Here is a 17,975-nt window from a genome sequence, read left to right as displayed (position 1 = left end):
ATCAGCAAGCCAAATCAGCTTTGGTGCAAAGACATCTTTGTATAAAGAGGAGAGTTATTTCTCTGTGGGATGGCAACATACTGTACATGGCACATGGACAAGCCACAAACTGTGCTACATTTAGGGCTGATGAACAATTACCTGAAACACAACCGACAGCACGAATGTAGCCAGACAATCCCCCAACAAATCCAGACACAGCTTAAGAGCATCTGATAGTCGAGAGCCCTCAATGTCCTTTTAATGAAATCCGTATCTGGTTCTGGTTCCAAATACTAATCTGGTTCTAATTGAATTGATTCAGTCATTCCAATTGAACATTTTTTTTTGGAGAGTGAAAAAAACAAAACATTTAGCTATACCTTATTTGTAGAAACTTGCAACAGTAAACTGTCAGTTGTGACAGTGACTTGTAGTTTCCCCTCCATTTATATAAGTATTTACTTTAAATACTAAAATGTTTTACTTTTAGTATTTAATTGACACGTTTATACAGGCTATGAATGACACATTTTTGTCCTTTGGAGCCTGCCTCAAGTGGACACTGGAGGAACTGCAGTTTTTTGCTCAACCGCATTGTCTTCATTTTTCAACACCTGAGGTTGCCCCTGAACTAAAGAAGCATGCTAAACATGTTACTTTAACTCAAAGATATTTATTCAGTTTCTTTTGAAGTGTAATAAAATCAAGTTCATATTATTACTCAAGTGGTTAGGCCAAGTAGATTTAAAAACCTGATTTAATGTTAGAAACAATCTAGTTCATGGGAGGGTGATTAAAGTGGACAAGTATCGGACTTGGCTGTTCTCTGAGGGTCACTGGTTGAAACATCATTTAGCTAAGCTTCATCTCACACAGCAGAGACGGGAGGAGGCTCACAGGGTGATGTGAAGAGATGAGCAGGGAAGCCTGTATCGCCATGGCAACTGAGAAATCAACTCTCTTTTTAAACGCTGCTCTGAGAAAACAATCCCCGAGCAATCAGGAGGGATGGGAACCCCCCCCTTCACACCACCCGCTATACTTGTTGCCAACCAGACGCGCGCACACACTCATTAGGTTCAACAGATGAGTTCAGATAGAGAGGCAAAGCAATGTTGCATGCATGGAACAACGAATGACTGATTACGTTCTAACGGCATCAACCAAAAAAAAAAAAAATGCATGGACTGGACCATTGCCCTTACTTTTTAAGGAAGAAATTAGGCAGCAAATAAGCCCTCAGAATAACTTTTACTGGTGTTGTGTCACATGCGCTCATCAACAGTCCTGACAATGCATACCTTCCTAGACAACTAAAAAATAACAAGAAAATGAAAAAAAACTTCCTTCTGCTATCAAGGAGCAGGTGATGTTTGTGAAGAAATCAGTTTTGTGTTTGTTGTTAAACATACAAGCTATCACTTGGACAATTCACCAAGGAATTGTAAGTAAACGGTCAAGTATAACATGATAATGAGAACAATGTATAAAATGACAATGTGACGGTTAGTTCAGTAATTTTCACAATCAACCATTTTCCTCGGATGTCACACTCAGGATTAAAGCCCAAACACTAATAATTTTGTACTGTTGTAATCCATGTTTTCAAACAATTTAAATGCAGGAAATGCAACAGAAATTGTTTCACCATTAACTGAAAAGCTTATAAAAAGCAACAGGTTGTCAGGATCCAGAAGGAAAGTATGCCATAGGCTATTCAAAAGTCAAACAACATAGCCATATTAATGACTGATTAGATACTGATCTCTAAAAGCTAACTTTAGCATTCAACCAATTCCCTGCCAACATTATGGTTAGTCTGTAAACTAGGAGTTTATTCCTATCATTGTAACATTTTAAATAATATTAGTAGCGTGTCCCTCTGAATGATGGACAGAAACTTAATTTGATGATTTAAAGATTCATTGTAAATACAGAAAACAGAGAAATAGCTGGTTACAAAACACAAAGAAAGAAAAATATACAAGAACTGCAAAACGAGCTTCATCAACTGAACTGCTAATCAGCAGCTATTAAGATAGTTCCTTCAGCTCAAACTTAATGAAACATGAAACCATGTTTAGACATCACAATATTCCTGCAGGAACTTACCTGACGCCTGACTGAGGGGAGCTCAAACATGAAACATTTCACTCCTTGATTTGTTTGTTTTATTTTTACTCACATTGTGATCGACAAAAAGTATTTTCAGAATAAAAGCTTGTTTCATCCGAAGAGGAAGAATGACAAAATAAAAGCATCACAAATCACAGCTATTGAGGCAAGGAAGCACAGGTGTTTTTATCTGTATGAAAATGCAGGAAATTAAGACTTATTATTATTCACAGCCAGACATAAATGCAGATAATAACCACACCTACAAATTGTACTTCTATTCTCGCATTGCAAACTGAGTAATTTTACAATTTTTACTTAAAGGTAGAGTCAGTAGCAATGTTGCTAGCAGCTTGTAAACTCAACCTATCTAAATTAATAAAGTTTATTTCTGATTTTTTTTTTTACAAGTCTACATTTTATTAGGGCTATTTCATTTTTTTTAGGAAAGCTGTGACTCTTTATTTTCACAATCCTTTTGTGAATCAGTGTAAACTGCCTGCACAGCACAGCACTGCAAGCAGACATATAACTGGTGAAAAACATTAATGAGCAACTAAGAGAAATATTCCTAAAACGCTGGTGGAGATGATAAACACAATTAAAAGCGAGGGACTATTGGATTACCTAGGCCTATACGCAGGGGGGCCCTTAAATAGTTATACTGCAAGGTTTCTGCTGTCTAAATAACTGCTGACCCATGTGACCCACTAAAGTCAGTCATTTGATGGTTTTTGATGATCAGACCTGCCAGTCAGGAGGAAGACAACACTGTGAAACTCTCTCTCTCTCTCTCTCTCTCTCTCTCTACCAGCTACCAGCAAAACTATCACCAGCTCCCTAGCAACCAGAAAGACACTGGTGTCATCACTGTCGCCTGCTGCTGTTGGAGATGCGGGAATTCCATAGAAAGCAAGCTGCAAAAAGTGACAGATCTATAAGAACAACAGAATATATGACCATCTAATATACCCTTACAAACACATCCACGAACACACAAACACACTCCCACACGGAGCCACACTGGCCGGGGAAATCTACTTTTAAACGCACACACACACAAAAAAAACGTGTTAAGACCTCACATCCGCACGTGCGCGCACCGACAGACCCGAGGAGCCTCGTAGAAGAAAATAAAAGAAAATAAAAGAAAATAAAGAGGCTCAGTAATGAGATTTAGTTACACGCATGCACAGGGGCTTCACACGCACACACACACACACACACACACATCCTTTCTCCTTAGGGAAATCGAGTTTGACCGTGCAATTAATGGCTTCCTAGACGGCTACATCACAGTCAGAAAATAATGGCTTGCAAGGCACAGCGAGCGAACTCTCTCTCTCTCTCTCTCTCTCACACACACACACACACACACACACACACACACACACACACACAGACACACACACACACACACACACACACACACACACACACACACACACACACACACACACACACACAGGGTGAGAAACGTTTTCTGTTTGGCAGCTGTCACGGTTTAGAGGAGGTATTCCCCAGCCTCATCACGACCAGCAGACTCTTTGTTTCAGAGCACTATAGTGGATGATGGGTTTTTAAATGACGCGGACTCTTCATCAAATAATCAGAGTGATAGGCAAAATTTTGTTGTGGAGTATTTTTATTGTGGTTTTACGGAGTTTAACGTCTGCAAAAAAAAAAAAAGAAATGGCTATAGGGTACACACTTTGTAATAAAACATTAAAATATCTGATGAAAAAAATGTTTTAATGGAAAATTATCATGTTTGGGATTTTGAACTTTCACATCATCTTCACCCAACCCCCGCCTCTATTGACTGTAACCAACAACCCAAATTGATTTAGCCACCCCCCTCCGATAGACTCCCCCTTTCCTCCCTCTTCCTCCTCCCCTCCTTCCCCACCAGTCACATGGATGTTAACGGTGACCCGTCGCTCCCTCGGTTTTGTGGCACTCGCTCTCCAGTGCGCCTTCGGTAACGGACGCGTGACGAAACAGTCTGAGGCGCATCATTTCTCTCTGAAGTGACTGGGTTTTATTGCCTATTCAAGCGGAAAAAAATCTCCCCGGAATCCGCTGAAGCCGCCGGTAAACGATACTCTGTGAACCGTGTTATTTATAGTCCCCAACCGCAGCGATGAGTGGATGCCAGCCGGATCTGAGACCGACTACATGAAGACCCAGCTCGGCGCTAAGCAAGAATGAAGTCTCGGCGAGATAAACTGAAAATCCCCTCTCTGACTCTGGAGTAAGTTCTGTATTTATTTACATCCTCTGGCACGACAAAGTTGTCATATGAAACTGTTCTCTTTAAAAGTTGTAGCTCTACTTTAAGGGGGAAACAGTTGTGTTTTTGTGTTGTTGTTGGTTATGTACTCTGGTGTCAACACAGGCTTTTGTTGTTTTACAGCTGTTAGACCCAAACAGCCAGCAGATCCTGCTGGATATGCAAATAGTCCCTCATGTTTTCTCAAAGGGTGATGACAGTTCCCAAGGCTTGTTTAAGTACTTAACTGTCTAGTTTTCAGTTGTGTTCTGCAGAAAGGTCTGCACTGTGGGTGGAGAAGTAACAGGTGTCTCATCAGGTGCTGAAGAAAAGGCTGTTTCTTTCCAGAATGTTGAATTTTAAACACATTTCCCCCACTGCATGAAGAGACATCCAGCTTCCTCTGTTGTAATTCCTGACTGGTAAAATGTGTGGAACAACAAGGTCCCTTTCATGGAGTTGTTTTGGCAATATGTAATCTGTGGGATTACCTCTTAAAATTTCTCAAAAATGCTCAGTTTACAGATCTTTTAAAGCGTTTTTCCCCCTTGATGTATGGAGGTTCATTCCTTGCCTCAATGTGAATTCTGTCCTCATGTTTTGCTTTTCTAGCTCTTATGTCTTTTTTTTTTTTTTTTAAACCTCACATGGAATCCACAGTCCTCGATTCCTGGATGAATCACCCGCTCTCCCTCGCAGCGCAAAGCAACCCAAAAGGCTTGCAGTTTTAAAGAGAAGATATATTTTATTTAAGTCTAATTGCTAACCTGTGAATCCTCTTTCCATCAAAAGACATGGCTGCAGCCATATATCCACCCACTCTTCCTCCACAGTGATTGTAGCCTCTTTTTCTCATGGGGAGGCGGGGGTAAGGGGGCTACCTGCTGCCCATTAGATGCTGATCCATCCATAAGGCGTAGGAGCTCCCTGAGCACAGGCACACATTCTCTGATCCATCCATCTGCCTCCTCCGTGGATCATCTTAGCAGAGCATGTGCTGTTTGTGTTTCATTTTCATTTTTAGGCTCTTACTGTAGCTGCTCCCGCGCTTAGATACAGAGGAGGTTTCACACTTTCACACAGGGAGGGGTTCATGTTTTTTAGTGGTTGTTGTTGATGGACAACCAGGCCAACAAGAGTGACATAGATTTCACTGCCAGGAGTAAAAAAAATGTTTGTTTGTTATTCAGATTCAGAATCAGATTCTGCAAGATATTGTGCCTATTTGAGCAAACTTTGTAAAAATAAAAAACAAAAAAGCAGATTTTAATATTGGCGTAACAATGTGACACAAATATCTTTGAATATTTATCTTCGTCCTTCTATCAACCAACTTAGATTCATTTTTTGAAGAGAATTGGTTTTATAAGGTACCCAGCTTTTTAGAAACAGTTTTTTTTGCATGACATCATGCTGCTTATTGCAGGCATACTTAGAAAACATTGTCTAAAAACAAAGTTCCACATTTAAGTCATTTTTTGTAACAGATGTTATTATTTTTTTTAAATATTATTTACTGATGTATAACGTAATCTTGTGTTGGATTTGAGCACATCAACCTTGATAGTTTGAATTTTATGAAGTTGAATTGACTTTTATTTTGGTAATATTTATTGATATTCCATAACTTGGCTGCTTTAAAATGCCAAAAATATATTTTAAGAGGCAGCTTCTTCTTAGTGCAGATTTAAGTTTCCTCACCATGATTGGTATTTTTCCTGTAGAGACAATCCGGCTGATGTCCTGCCTGATGCAAAAGGGGAAATTCTGACATGAACGTCTCTATTCCGCAGTCTGAGATGTTCTGCTCTGTTTACACACTGGACAAGAGTGCCGTCAAAATGGAAATAGGAAATGGATATTAAGGATGATTACTCAGTCAAGCACTTCCAAGGGCTTCGGTTTAGGGGTCTGAATGAGAAAATGTGTTTAGATAAAACACACGGTAATGAGTTTCATATGTTGTGTAATTATGAGCCGACACTACAGGATGTGGAGTCTTTGTGTGAGGAGTTGTTTTTCCTACCATCCTCCCTGTATTACTATGACAACACGTTCATTAGTGCTTTGGTAGCCATTGCTGTGTTTAGCACTGAGAAGCCTCTGCAGCAGAGACAATAGTGTGAGCAGAGTGGAGCCCACAAGGCAGCGCTTACATCTGAGCAGGGAAATCAATAGAAAAACAGCTCAGATGCTGGGTCAGCATCGTGAGGTATGGAGACCTTAGGAAGGCTGAGCATGCATATTCTGAGGCAAAATAGTGTGTTAGAAGTGAAAAGGTAGATAACATTAAATGTAAAAGTGTTGTCTGAGAAATTGTTATTGTGTAAAGGGGGTACCTTTACACAATAGGCAATGTTGGGAAGAAATTTAGAAACTTCAAATTAAGTCCGTGTTAGAGTTTGTCCTATGCTGACACCAGCATCTGCTGATAACGACATAGACACCTGATATTGTCTAATATGCTTCATGAGGTATCATTAACGCTATAGTCAATGCACTGATTTGACACTAGGGCCCGACCGATACAGGATTTTTGGGCTGATGCCGATAGCGATATCGGAGAGAGAAAAAATCAGATACCGATAAATTGGCCAATATCTTTCTGAGATCTCTGAAATCTATTTGCATTGATCCCTCAAATGCAGTTATCAAACACATAAGATAGACAGTTTAACGAAGTCAAGATGGTCACTCAACTGGAGAGTAATTGCGCCTGTACTTACGTCACCACTTGACCCTTTGGAGACTGATGATGCTTGTTGTAATCAATATAGCTGATACCGATATCGATTGGATAAGCTAATATCGACCGATTTCATCGGCTGGCTGATAAATCCGTCTGCCTCTATTTGATTCCATTACCACCTCCTGCTGTTACTTTACTAAAGCATCATTCAACACATCCTGCTGTACTGTTTGTCCTCTTTTTTTATCACAATGTAAACCATCTAGAAACAAAAACAAACTCACCAAAATGACAAACATATCCGATAAGATAATCAGCACCCCCCAACTCCCAGCCTGTCGGACTTGAATGACAGAGCCACCACAAGCCTGGCAAGAACACTAACAAATGACATGACTCACCTACTGAACTACTTTTTCACACTGCTTCCATAGATACAGAGTCATGAACTGGAAGAAGGCTCGTTTTAAGAGCAGTTTTGATGCTTCTGCAATCGCCGCACTTAATAAACTAGCTCAGTAACCCTGATGTAAAGATCCTGCCACAACATTCATCCATCCAACCATCCATAGCCTGTATATTCTCAGTTTGCTGTCCTATGTTATGCTGTTATATGTAATATGTTGTGTTGTTATGTGTAATATGTTATGCTGATATTTTATAAGTTGACTCCCAGTGGAACATATCTGAATCTGTGAATATGAATATCCCATTTGGGACAGTAAAGCTGTCTTATCTGTCACCTCCGACTATTAAAATGATCCAATTATAGGCAGGCATCAACCTATAGCCCTCGACCAAAGCTCTGCTGCTGAATGATTACGGACGCCAATGTGCTCATGTGGTCAGTGATCTAATCCATGCCAACCTATCTTGCTTTGCAGCTTGTCGCCCACATGCCAGAGCCCCACCCTCCTGAGCCCGTGCAGCCCCTGCAGTCCCTGCAGCCCCTTACAAACTCTTCATCCCTGGAGGTAAGAAAGCCAGCTCACAAGCACAGACTGTTTCTATGCACTGGACATGTTAAGAGTTATTTCAATACAAGTCTAACAATTAGTAATCCACCTGACAAGAATGGAAAAATAAGTCTCTGTTCTATAGAGCTGAAAAACTCGTAAATTAACTCCACTTTTGCGACATTATTTTAAGGGAAAAATACATGGGCGAAGTATTTTACCTCATCTCAGTTGCACATACATCATGCTGCAACAAAAAAAATATATATATAAATAAACAATTTACTCAGTTGGGCCAAGTTTGCTAGAACTACTAAGCCATGCTGTTCATGGAAATTCTTTAAAAGAAGAAGAAACCAAACATTCTTGACCCATTTTAAAAGATTGTATGTCTTGGGGACTGAGAGTTGCTGACATGGTGACACATGAAATATTGACCGACTGACAGTTTGTGGTATTTAATGGGATTTTCAACGCAAAAGCAGAAGTATTGAACATCACTGGCTTTGTGCTTTAACCTCAGGAGATCTGGTGTGTAAATAGTCTGTGGCAACAACAAGATGCAACACTTATTCCACTGTTGCAAAAATGGGTCAAAAATAAGCAACAACAATGGAGTGAGATCTAGACCATCAAAACTGCAGTTGACAAACAACTTCACCAAAAGGTCCATTCAGAATTTTTTTCCAGAACAGCTGCATGGAACTTGCTGTGTGGCTGCTTTATTCAATATGGACAACTGTTTTGAAAATAGTCTACACATTCATGGAATCATTGCAGAATAGAGAAATGTGGAGACAAATATTTCAATAGGGTTACAGAAAGCAGTCAGAGGGCATATGTGTATGATACATGGTATTGGTATGACTTTAAGTATCATTGTGATATTGTATTAATTTGACATTAAAAGTTGTCCACATTTTAAACCTGGACTGAACAAAAGCAGTGAAATCAACAGGGACTTATCTAAGTGTGAACTATAAACAAAAAACCAGCAGAAATATGCAATAAATCTTAAAGTTCTTCTGTTTTACCAGAGAAGAACCATCATTTATTAGTTGTCTCTAAGTCTATGTGGGTTGCCTGGCAACGCTGTTGGGTGCTGTGGAGGAAGGTAAGACTGCAAACAGAGGCGGCTGCATCCAGCCTGTTTCTGGATGTGTGAGCAGTGCCAGGCTGTCACACTACAATAATAAATCCCATTATCTAGGTTTTAAAAATGACAAAAATTGATGGTGGAAAACCAAAAAACCCTCTAAGATGAGATAAACGTGAAGCCTTTCCACAGTCTGGAGAAGTCTGATGACGCTGTGTGGCAGATTGAGAATTTGTTGGCAGTGTTCGTCACAGCATTTTTATTGAAAGACACGCTGTTTTGTTTGTTGCACCATCCAGAAACATGTTCCCTCTCTTGCATCAGATTCTATATTTGCTTGCAAGTTAATTGCTTCCCTACATCTTCCTTTGATTCTATTTCACTGGATGATGGCTTTGACACATCTTATATGACAAATGCTTCACACCATGGTGCCATTTTGTAGTGAGGGAGAGAGTTGGACTTATATTGTAATTCTACAATAGGTCTGGGTGATGTCAGAATTATATAAAGGACAAGGTGAAATTACTGTAAAATTGATCTGAAATACAGACAGAAGGCAACACTTGGAAAATTAAACTCCTTTTTATGTTATGATCTCATGACAGCAGTGGCTTACTGTTGATGGATATGTTAATTTGTGAACAAGGATCATTTAAAACTGAATGTGTGATCAATGTGAGGCCACATCAAACTACAAGAAGGACATGGAATAATCTAATCAAGATCAAACTGACTGAAGGAATCACTCCCATTGGGTTCTGCAGTTTGATAACAAAACAACAGTAAATCACTTCTGAAAAGTAGGATCAGGACCTGGTTAAAAGAAAGACACTGACTTTTTTTGTGTACTGCATTATAGTACTGTATAATCACTGGAAGTATATATGCTGTGGAATATACCACTTTTTAAAAGTTTGGCTAGAATCCACCCTCTACCAGAGGCCTCATGGTACATCCCACCAACACATCTTAAGCTGCTTTCAAGTTCTGTAGGGAATTATCACCATTGTAAGAATGCACCTGAGTGACGAGAGATCATATAAATTGTTCGGATGGTTTTGACATTTATTAACTTTGACAAAAATTGCAAAATCTGCAGTTAACCAAACTTTACATAGGGGATAGTACTATGATTTATGTAAAGAATGCTCTCCCCCTATAAACTATTTTCTTTGTGTAAGGAAAGCGTTTGAAACTTTCTTCAGGGTCTCCTGAGCAAATTATTTCTCAAAATACAAAATAAGTCAGTAAAAACATTTGGCAATGTCTCAAAAACAAGGAGCATTTTATATATTTGGAAAAAAAAATGGATAACGGTGACTAGAAAGATTGAGCTATAATAAGTGAACGATACTTTAAATGTACACAGAGTCCAGAAAGTGAAAGTCACATAACTTATTATTTTATTATCAACATATTTTCTTATAGCTATCTTATATAATCAGAAAGTTGTCCCCATTTTTAAACCTGGACTGAACAACAACAGTGAAATCAACAGCAGATATACTTTACAAGCAAACACTAATACAGTGGTACCAACGTGCCTGCCGGCATACGAAGAAATACTGTCACTTGTTTGTTATCCTTTAGAGTCCATTTTGCTAAACTTTAAACAAAACTAAAATCTTGCTTTGTGGACAAGGCAGCACTTCAAGGATAATTTGTAATCGCTTTGTTTTGAGAAGTGCAAAGACATCATTTGTCATGGCTATATTTCTAGCTTATTTGCTGCATTTTTTGGTTTGTAGTATTGAAAATGTAATGTTTTGGGATTTTGAACAAAGACAAATGAATTCAAATCTTCATTTTTGTGGTGAAAACTATTTTCAGACTATGTAGACCAGGGGTCTCCAACAGCTAGCTCGGGAGCTACCAGTAGGTTTTAAGTAGCTCGCCTATAGGTTGACCGACTGTGTTAAAAAAAAAAAAAAAAAAAAAAAAAAAATATATATATATATATATATATATATATATATATATCTGACGACAGTAAATGCATCTCTTCCCACTATCCATATATTTGGCCCTTAAAAACAAGTGTAAAGAAGTAATGTGAATTTAAGATTATTGATAAGCATTGTCTTATTGTAATTTCACATGTGTACAAACAGTAGCTTAATTTAGCTGATGTGTGCTGTGTAAATAAATGCAAGAGATTTGATGCAAGTAGCTCTTGGCCACTTTCATTTTTTCAAAGTAGCTCTCAGATGAAGAAAGGTTGGAGACCCCTGATGTAGACAAATGTTGAATTTAGCACTAATGAGAATCAGGGGGAAAACGAGCAGCACTTGAACGCAGCACCAGACTCCCAGCCTGCTCACACGGACACACACACGCCACCAGCCAGCAGCGTCTGTTTGGTTTAACTAAAGTGTGCCCGCCGCCGATGCTGTGTGGACGGTATTACGCAGCCAACTAGCCGCCATGGAGGTGATGCCTCGCCGACAACAGGCCCGTGGTCAGAGAGCCCACCGGAGGATGTAAGTGCAGCTCCGTCGTGGGGTCTTCACGAGGCAGACAGAGAGAGAGTCGCTAGTGAATACAAAAGGACCCGCCGCGGAGAAGAGACGATGGTGGGGAAAGCAGCAGTAGTAGCAGCAGCGGGGAGCGGGGGTTTCTCATCGACCTGAGCTTTCTTAAAATCAACATAAACTTTGAATCGTGGATTATTAAAAAAAAAAAAAAAAAAGCATGTCGGATCCGAGTCAGTGGTCTGCGATGCCGAGCCAGAACAAGTCTCATTTTGTTCCGGGAGCTCTGCTGAAGCGCTCAAAAAGGTACTTATCAAAGAGTTGTGATGTGGCTGTTTAACTTCAGCTACTTAAACGTTTTTTTGTTGTTGTTGTTGTTGTTGTTTCTTTCCCATGAAAAAGCTGCCGTGTTTAGTTGGACTCAACACACAGAGAAGGTGTTTAAATATCACCAACATGAGCTAACATCTCTCAAAAGCTAGTCAACGTTAATCCTGTTTGTCCACTGTAAAGCAATTGGTCTGTATTGAAACACGTCGTTTGGTCTCAAAAATAACACGACTAAAAATACAGCTAATGTGGTTGAAATGAATATTCTCAAAAGACACCGCCTCATATTTGAGACAAAGCATACAGTTTTCATTGTTAACATGGGATATAACACTGCAGCACGTCTGTAACACTAATGGGAGCTTTGAGACACAAGCAGAAAGTAATCATTATTACCAGTGTATCTGTCTTTTCAGCAGTCTGTAAAACAGATGAAGTATCTAAATAATGCCCACAACAATCTGCCTGGACCCAAAGCTTGTGTATTCAGGAGAGACACATTATTTGCAGTCATATTAAAAAGAGAAAAGCAGTACATTTTACACGTTGCGAAGTGTTTTAAAAAATGGTTAGGATGGCAGTCTTAAACATCCATCACAGTTTAACACAATTTAGCATTTCATTTCAGGTCTTCAGAAGACTTGGTTTGGTCCAAAAATAATAATACCCTAAAATGTTTAAAAACGCTATCTGTTGTCATGTGAGAAGCTTAAAACTAGACACAGTGTTGGCCGTTTTGTGCAAGACGATGAATAACATATCAATGTACTTACATTGGACTAATCATGTCAGCACTGTTGTGGATTGCTCACCCTGCAGGTGTCACATCTGCTCTTTTGAATGTTATTGGTCAATGCCCCTTCATTTGAGAACCAGATTCTTATATTGCACTCCCTCCTTTTATCCTCCAAGCCTACACACACACACACACACACACACACACACACACACACACACACACACACACACACACACACACACAGACATCTTGGACATCTGTGGCTCAAGCTGGTGCTGCTGTTGCTGTCGGTGCACGCGCGCTCCCTCCAGCCTCGGGTCTGTTGACAGGAGGTCTCTTTGTGTTTTTGCTCTCATCAGCCCTCGCTCTTCATCTGACGGCAGATTAAAGTTGTAATTACGTAAACGTCTCTCAAGGCAGAGCTGCTCCGAGAGCGGAAATAATCTCATTCGGTTGGGTTTAATCTCAGTGGGCAGAGACAAAAAGTATTTAAACTCATACAGTCGAATATCTTTAATCTCATCTGGCCTTTGCTGAAGTGTGTTATTTTGTTTCCTGAACTGAAGTGTGTTATTTTGTTTCCTGAACTGAAGTGTGTTATTTTGTTTCCCCGGACGAATTGCAAGCGTTTTATTGATTTGCATTGCTCTTGACTTTGCATTCAAACTCAGCTTTGGTAATGAACGTGATAAAGTTACATAAGTGCCTTCGGCTGTGTGAGTTCTCAAATGCTTCGAGAGGGGTTCGCTAATGCTCCACGTGTGTGCTTACTGTGTCCGACTGACTTGAAGAATAACATATCACTTCAGTGTCTTGTCTGTCTTTTGACGATGACTGAAAAAGTAAAGCAGTCACAAAAGAAGCAGCTGATGTCAAGAGGCCATGTATCTACCTCCTGTCTGGGAAAAAAAAAAAAAACCCTCCAGTATCATCGAACGATCAGAGCTGAAACGATTAATTGAGTCGTGGAATGAGTGAAAAAATATTTGACCATTTTGAATACTTGAAGTCGTATGTGTACTGTAAGTCCAACAGCTACATCTGCAAACATTACAATGGGCTCAGCAAAGTTGTAACTGTTACACTTTTCACATTTAATCCACAAAACCATTCAGAAAATGACGTAATCTGCTGCCTTAAACAAATAAAACAGTACTGACAACCTGAATGTTCACAGTGGTCAGCAGTGGCTGGCATTGCCACACTTACGTGATTAATGATCACTGAGCACGCCCTTGTTTACGAGCTTCACGACAGTAAAATGTGTTCATCTGAAGGTAAACTGTTTGGCGTACTTTTTGAAGATCCGTCTACGCAGCTCGAATTTGTGCTGCAGGAGAAAGAACTGTTGAATGAACCTCAAATATTTGAGTTTGTTAGCTGAACTAAATGACATTTTATAATGAACTAAAACCAAACAAACATCAACAGTTTGTCTCCAGTTTTGTTATTTTGAGTGCCGTCACCATTATTATTTAATGCCAAATCTTAAACCAAGCGGAGAAAAAGATTGCAAAGGAATATACTGTAAAAATGAAATTACATTAGGGAATGTACATAATATATAAGACACAAATCCTGACACCCCTCCTCGTTTTAACTATCACTAAGATAAGATAAAACTTTACTGATCCCCCATTGGGGGAAATTTTGTTCTTACAACAGCTAAATAAAATAAGAATATAATCAGCAAAAATACCAAAAAGTAAAACAAACAAACACATTTACATTCATTAAATATAGGAAATAAAATAATAATATAAATAAACACTATGTACACTTTCACTTGTGGAAAGACATAGAACAGTTATTAAAAAACACTCACTACTTCCTGTTTGCACCCAAACACAGATGTGTTTAGCTGATTGTCGGGCTTCTGCAGTATTTAGATTACTTGCATCTTAGTGGATCAGAGTCTGCTTCTTTAGAGGTCAAGTGTCTTCATAATCTGCCCAGCATTGTGTCATAAGTTGTCTTTTGTGCTACCCAGAAACACAGGCACACACTTCAATATGAATACGTGCATGTTTCCAGCGCGTAATTAAAACGCAGATGTATATGGGCCAACATGAGTACACTGAGCTTAGAGGTTATTTTCTGTCTTTGGATTTTTCAGTTGAACTGCTCAGCGAGAAAAAGGTAAAGCCAGCATACTCCATGGACGCTTACATTTAAACTGTGAAACGGTTTAAGCTCTTAGTGTCATTTTCCAGAGAATGATTGAAGTACTTGTCGCAGTTTGACTGAACAAGGTGATTAGACATAAGGGGGTGTTGTGCACCGGAGTTCGTATTCCTTGATAAAAGAATATCACAAAAACACTGTGACCCATTTGGAAAATAGACTTCTGATACATGTCGCCTTCATCATGTGCCTAATGTGAGGCTGTTTTTATGTGGAAACTACTGTAGTCAGTAAGACACTTTAAATATTTATACGATATATCCGTCAATGTCAAATTAATGGAGTCTCTCACATTTCATATTTCCAATCAACACATCACTCATGAATGCACTAACAGCCCTTAAGTACAAGAAGGGTGACAGTGAAACATTTTACTGGTGATGACAGTCAAAGACATTTTCATTCAGATTGTGATGAGTGATGTGTTCATGCCAGCAGTCTGCTCACACTCTCTCCCTCTTTGCTTGTTTTGTGTTTCAGCTGTCGCAGCAGCAACAGGAAGAGCCTTGGAGTCGGGACTCCATCGCCAACGCTGTCCCGGCCGCTCTCCCCGCTCTCGCTGCACACCGGTAAGATCTAATGTGACGTTTGGTAACCTTTAATCTCAGCAAGTCCCAACAGGAGCACTGCGGCAAAAATCGTGTTAGTATTGGCTCTGCTTTAGCTGCCCCTAGCAACCCGCTGCATCAGCCAAGCAAATAGACACAAACGCTCATAGCTCCTTCAAGCCCTTAAAGGAATATGATCATTCACATTTAATCTTACAAGCGTTGAGACACAGCTTCATTAAAAAGTCCAAACTGCAGAATGCCCGGGCACTTGATTGAACTTTAAACTAGACTTTCTGGTTTGTATTTTAGAGTAGCTGGGCCCTGCAGAAACATGTCCACACCAATGCAGCCCGTTGCATTGTTGCATTGTTTCCTGAGTCCCGCACTAGTAATTCAAGCACAGCAGGATAGACTCAGGAGGAGAAGAACTCCTCTTTATGTCCGAACTGTTAAAACAGATGGACAGAAAATGCTCAATATGTGTATTAGTCCACATCACACCAGATATGTTTGAATGTTTTGGGGTACCTGTATTGCCCCAAATGACATTATAAACTCTGAATGTCAGATTGGAATCATCACATTTCGCTCTTTGATTGATGATTTCGAATTAAAATTGCAGAGGAGCACGTCATTGTTTCTCCTGTAGGGTGCCACTAAAATATCAGCTGGTCTCACGTTACTGTTTGTAGGCTGTAGGGCACCTTGCCTGACCACATGCTCACTAATACACCGTTAAGCTCGTTTAACACGAACTTTTCAGCTGCACTTTAGCCAGTATCAGGTTGACTCTGACAATGAGTCACGCCTGCTATCAAACGGCAACATCAACATCATTGAATTAATTAGTTTGAGAGAGACGTCAGACACTAACAGGCGGCATGTTATTGCACTGAATACACGGCGAGAAGCTGGAGGGGTTACGTTTAGAAAGAAGTGTGTGGAGGTAAATGGTCATGGTTAGAAGAGGAGAAGAGCGATGGAAAGACAGCGAGGAAATGTAATAGATTAACTGCTGAAGAGAAAATGGAAATAGGATATATTATGGACCTAAATGTAATCTCTTTTTCATTTAAGATAAACACATGGTTTTGATTTTCTTCATTCTGAACGTCACGCTGTCTGTGCTACTTACTGATAAAACCCTAGTTAGGTGTTTCTTGTTATTCATAGGCACAGAGCCAGCCCTCGCCATTTTGGTGCCCTAGCCAAGATTTCAGCGGTTGTCCCTTATATTGCAGAAAGTTTGACCACCAAAAGACTATATTCATCAACTTAATGAAAACTGGCATACAGCTTTATATTTCACAGAATTTCTTTATTTAAAAAATAAAAAATACTTGTAGACAAACATTAATAAAATGGTAATAACACTAATATCTCTTAAGTAAATACATAGTGTTACAGAACAAACAATATCAAACAGTGCAGGGAGCAGAAGTGGTCACAGACGGCCCAGGGACAGCAGGGGATGGATTTAAATGTTTAGGATTGCATCTGGAAAGAGAAGATGAGCATTTGTGAAACAATCTGCATTTTATAATATAGTGTGTTTTTTAAATATTATTTTCTTTTCAAAGCAGTACAGAAAACTCAGCATAGTTTTGCTTTCAACCAGACCTACAGCATGCACACATATCTATTCAGTGAGGACTTCTGGCACAAAATGCATTCATGCTCTTAGACATCTATACTCTAAATGCAAGAGCTTAAAACTATTAATGACAACAGAAGGTGGTAAGTAAACATTTTAATCGACTAGGGTGAAAGCTAACTAAGTAAACAAAGATGTCAATAAATATATAAGTAGGTTTTGTGTCCAGAACAACATAAGAACAAAAGTTTTTACACTGGTTATTTTCTTAACAAGATTAATCTTTACCTTATGAACATGTTTATTATTATGTACAGTGGAAATGTTAACTTGAGCTTTTGATTAGGAATTAGGAAACACGGTCGTTACTATCATCCATCCATTACAAGCTAGCTTAACTGCAACAGATAAATAACTGATCCGTGCAGCACGTTACCTCTGTGTCTTTTCATATTCTTCCTCCTCTTCTTCTTTTTCAAGTCCTTGCGGGCTCCCGAGGGCTTTGTTGTTTTTTTTTTTTTTTACATCACGGTCATTTCTAAACGTGATATTAATCGGTATGGTCCGTGTCACTCACTGTCGTCCGCCCTCCTCCTCCACAACGAGCAGTTAACGAGCAGCTGTGTTGTGATGCGCCGTGTCAAGCTGGAGGCAAGAAAATAGAGCCTTTTTAAATATGTGAAGTCGGCCTAGTTGTGTTTTCATGGCATCTTTTGTGTCATTATTAAATAATAGCATGAAAATGATATTAGATCAAATAATATTAAGTGATAGTTAAGCACATTTTTCTTTGTATTTCTTCTTCTTATCTTCAACTTTTCAGCCTCACTCATTTGGGGCGCAGTCGGCGCCCCCTGTTGAGGCTGGCGCCCCTAACGTTTGCCTATACTGCCTATGCCACGAGCCAGCCCTGCATAGGCACTAATGTACACCAATACCTTACATTTGCAAAAAGGTGATTTTGCTAACATGTGGCAAGGCTGATTTTTTTTG

At 39.5% G+C, this 17,975-nt stretch overlaps 1 protein-coding gene across 1 annotated transcript in view; it reads left to right on the top strand.

The window, feature by feature from the left end:
- The first annotated feature begins 4,002 nt into the window (after positions 1 to 4,002).
- The window catches only part of mast3b (microtubule associated serine/threonine kinase 3b), a 35,531-nt gene continuing 21,558 nt past the window's right edge, over positions 4,003 to 17,975 (top strand). The window contains exons 1-3 of the mRNA XM_061033865.1: positions 4,003 to 4,351; positions 7,943 to 8,032; positions 15,318 to 15,406. Coding sequence (XP_060889848.1) covers positions 4,305 to 4,351; positions 7,943 to 8,032; positions 15,318 to 15,406 — 226 coding nt within the window. The 5' untranslated portion in view covers positions 4,003 to 4,304. The remainder of the gene's footprint in view (positions 4,352 to 7,942; positions 8,033 to 15,317; positions 15,407 to 17,975) is intronic.

Source organism: Labrus mixtus, chromosome 3 (assembly GCF_963584025.1).
Source record: "Labrus mixtus chromosome 3, fLabMix1.1, whole genome shotgun sequence".
NCBI classification, from domain to species: Eukaryota; Metazoa; Chordata; class Actinopteri; order Labriformes; family Labridae; genus Labrus; species Labrus mixtus.
Note: the sequence above shows the minus strand (reverse complement) of the source record. Positions and strands in the feature narration are given on the sequence as shown.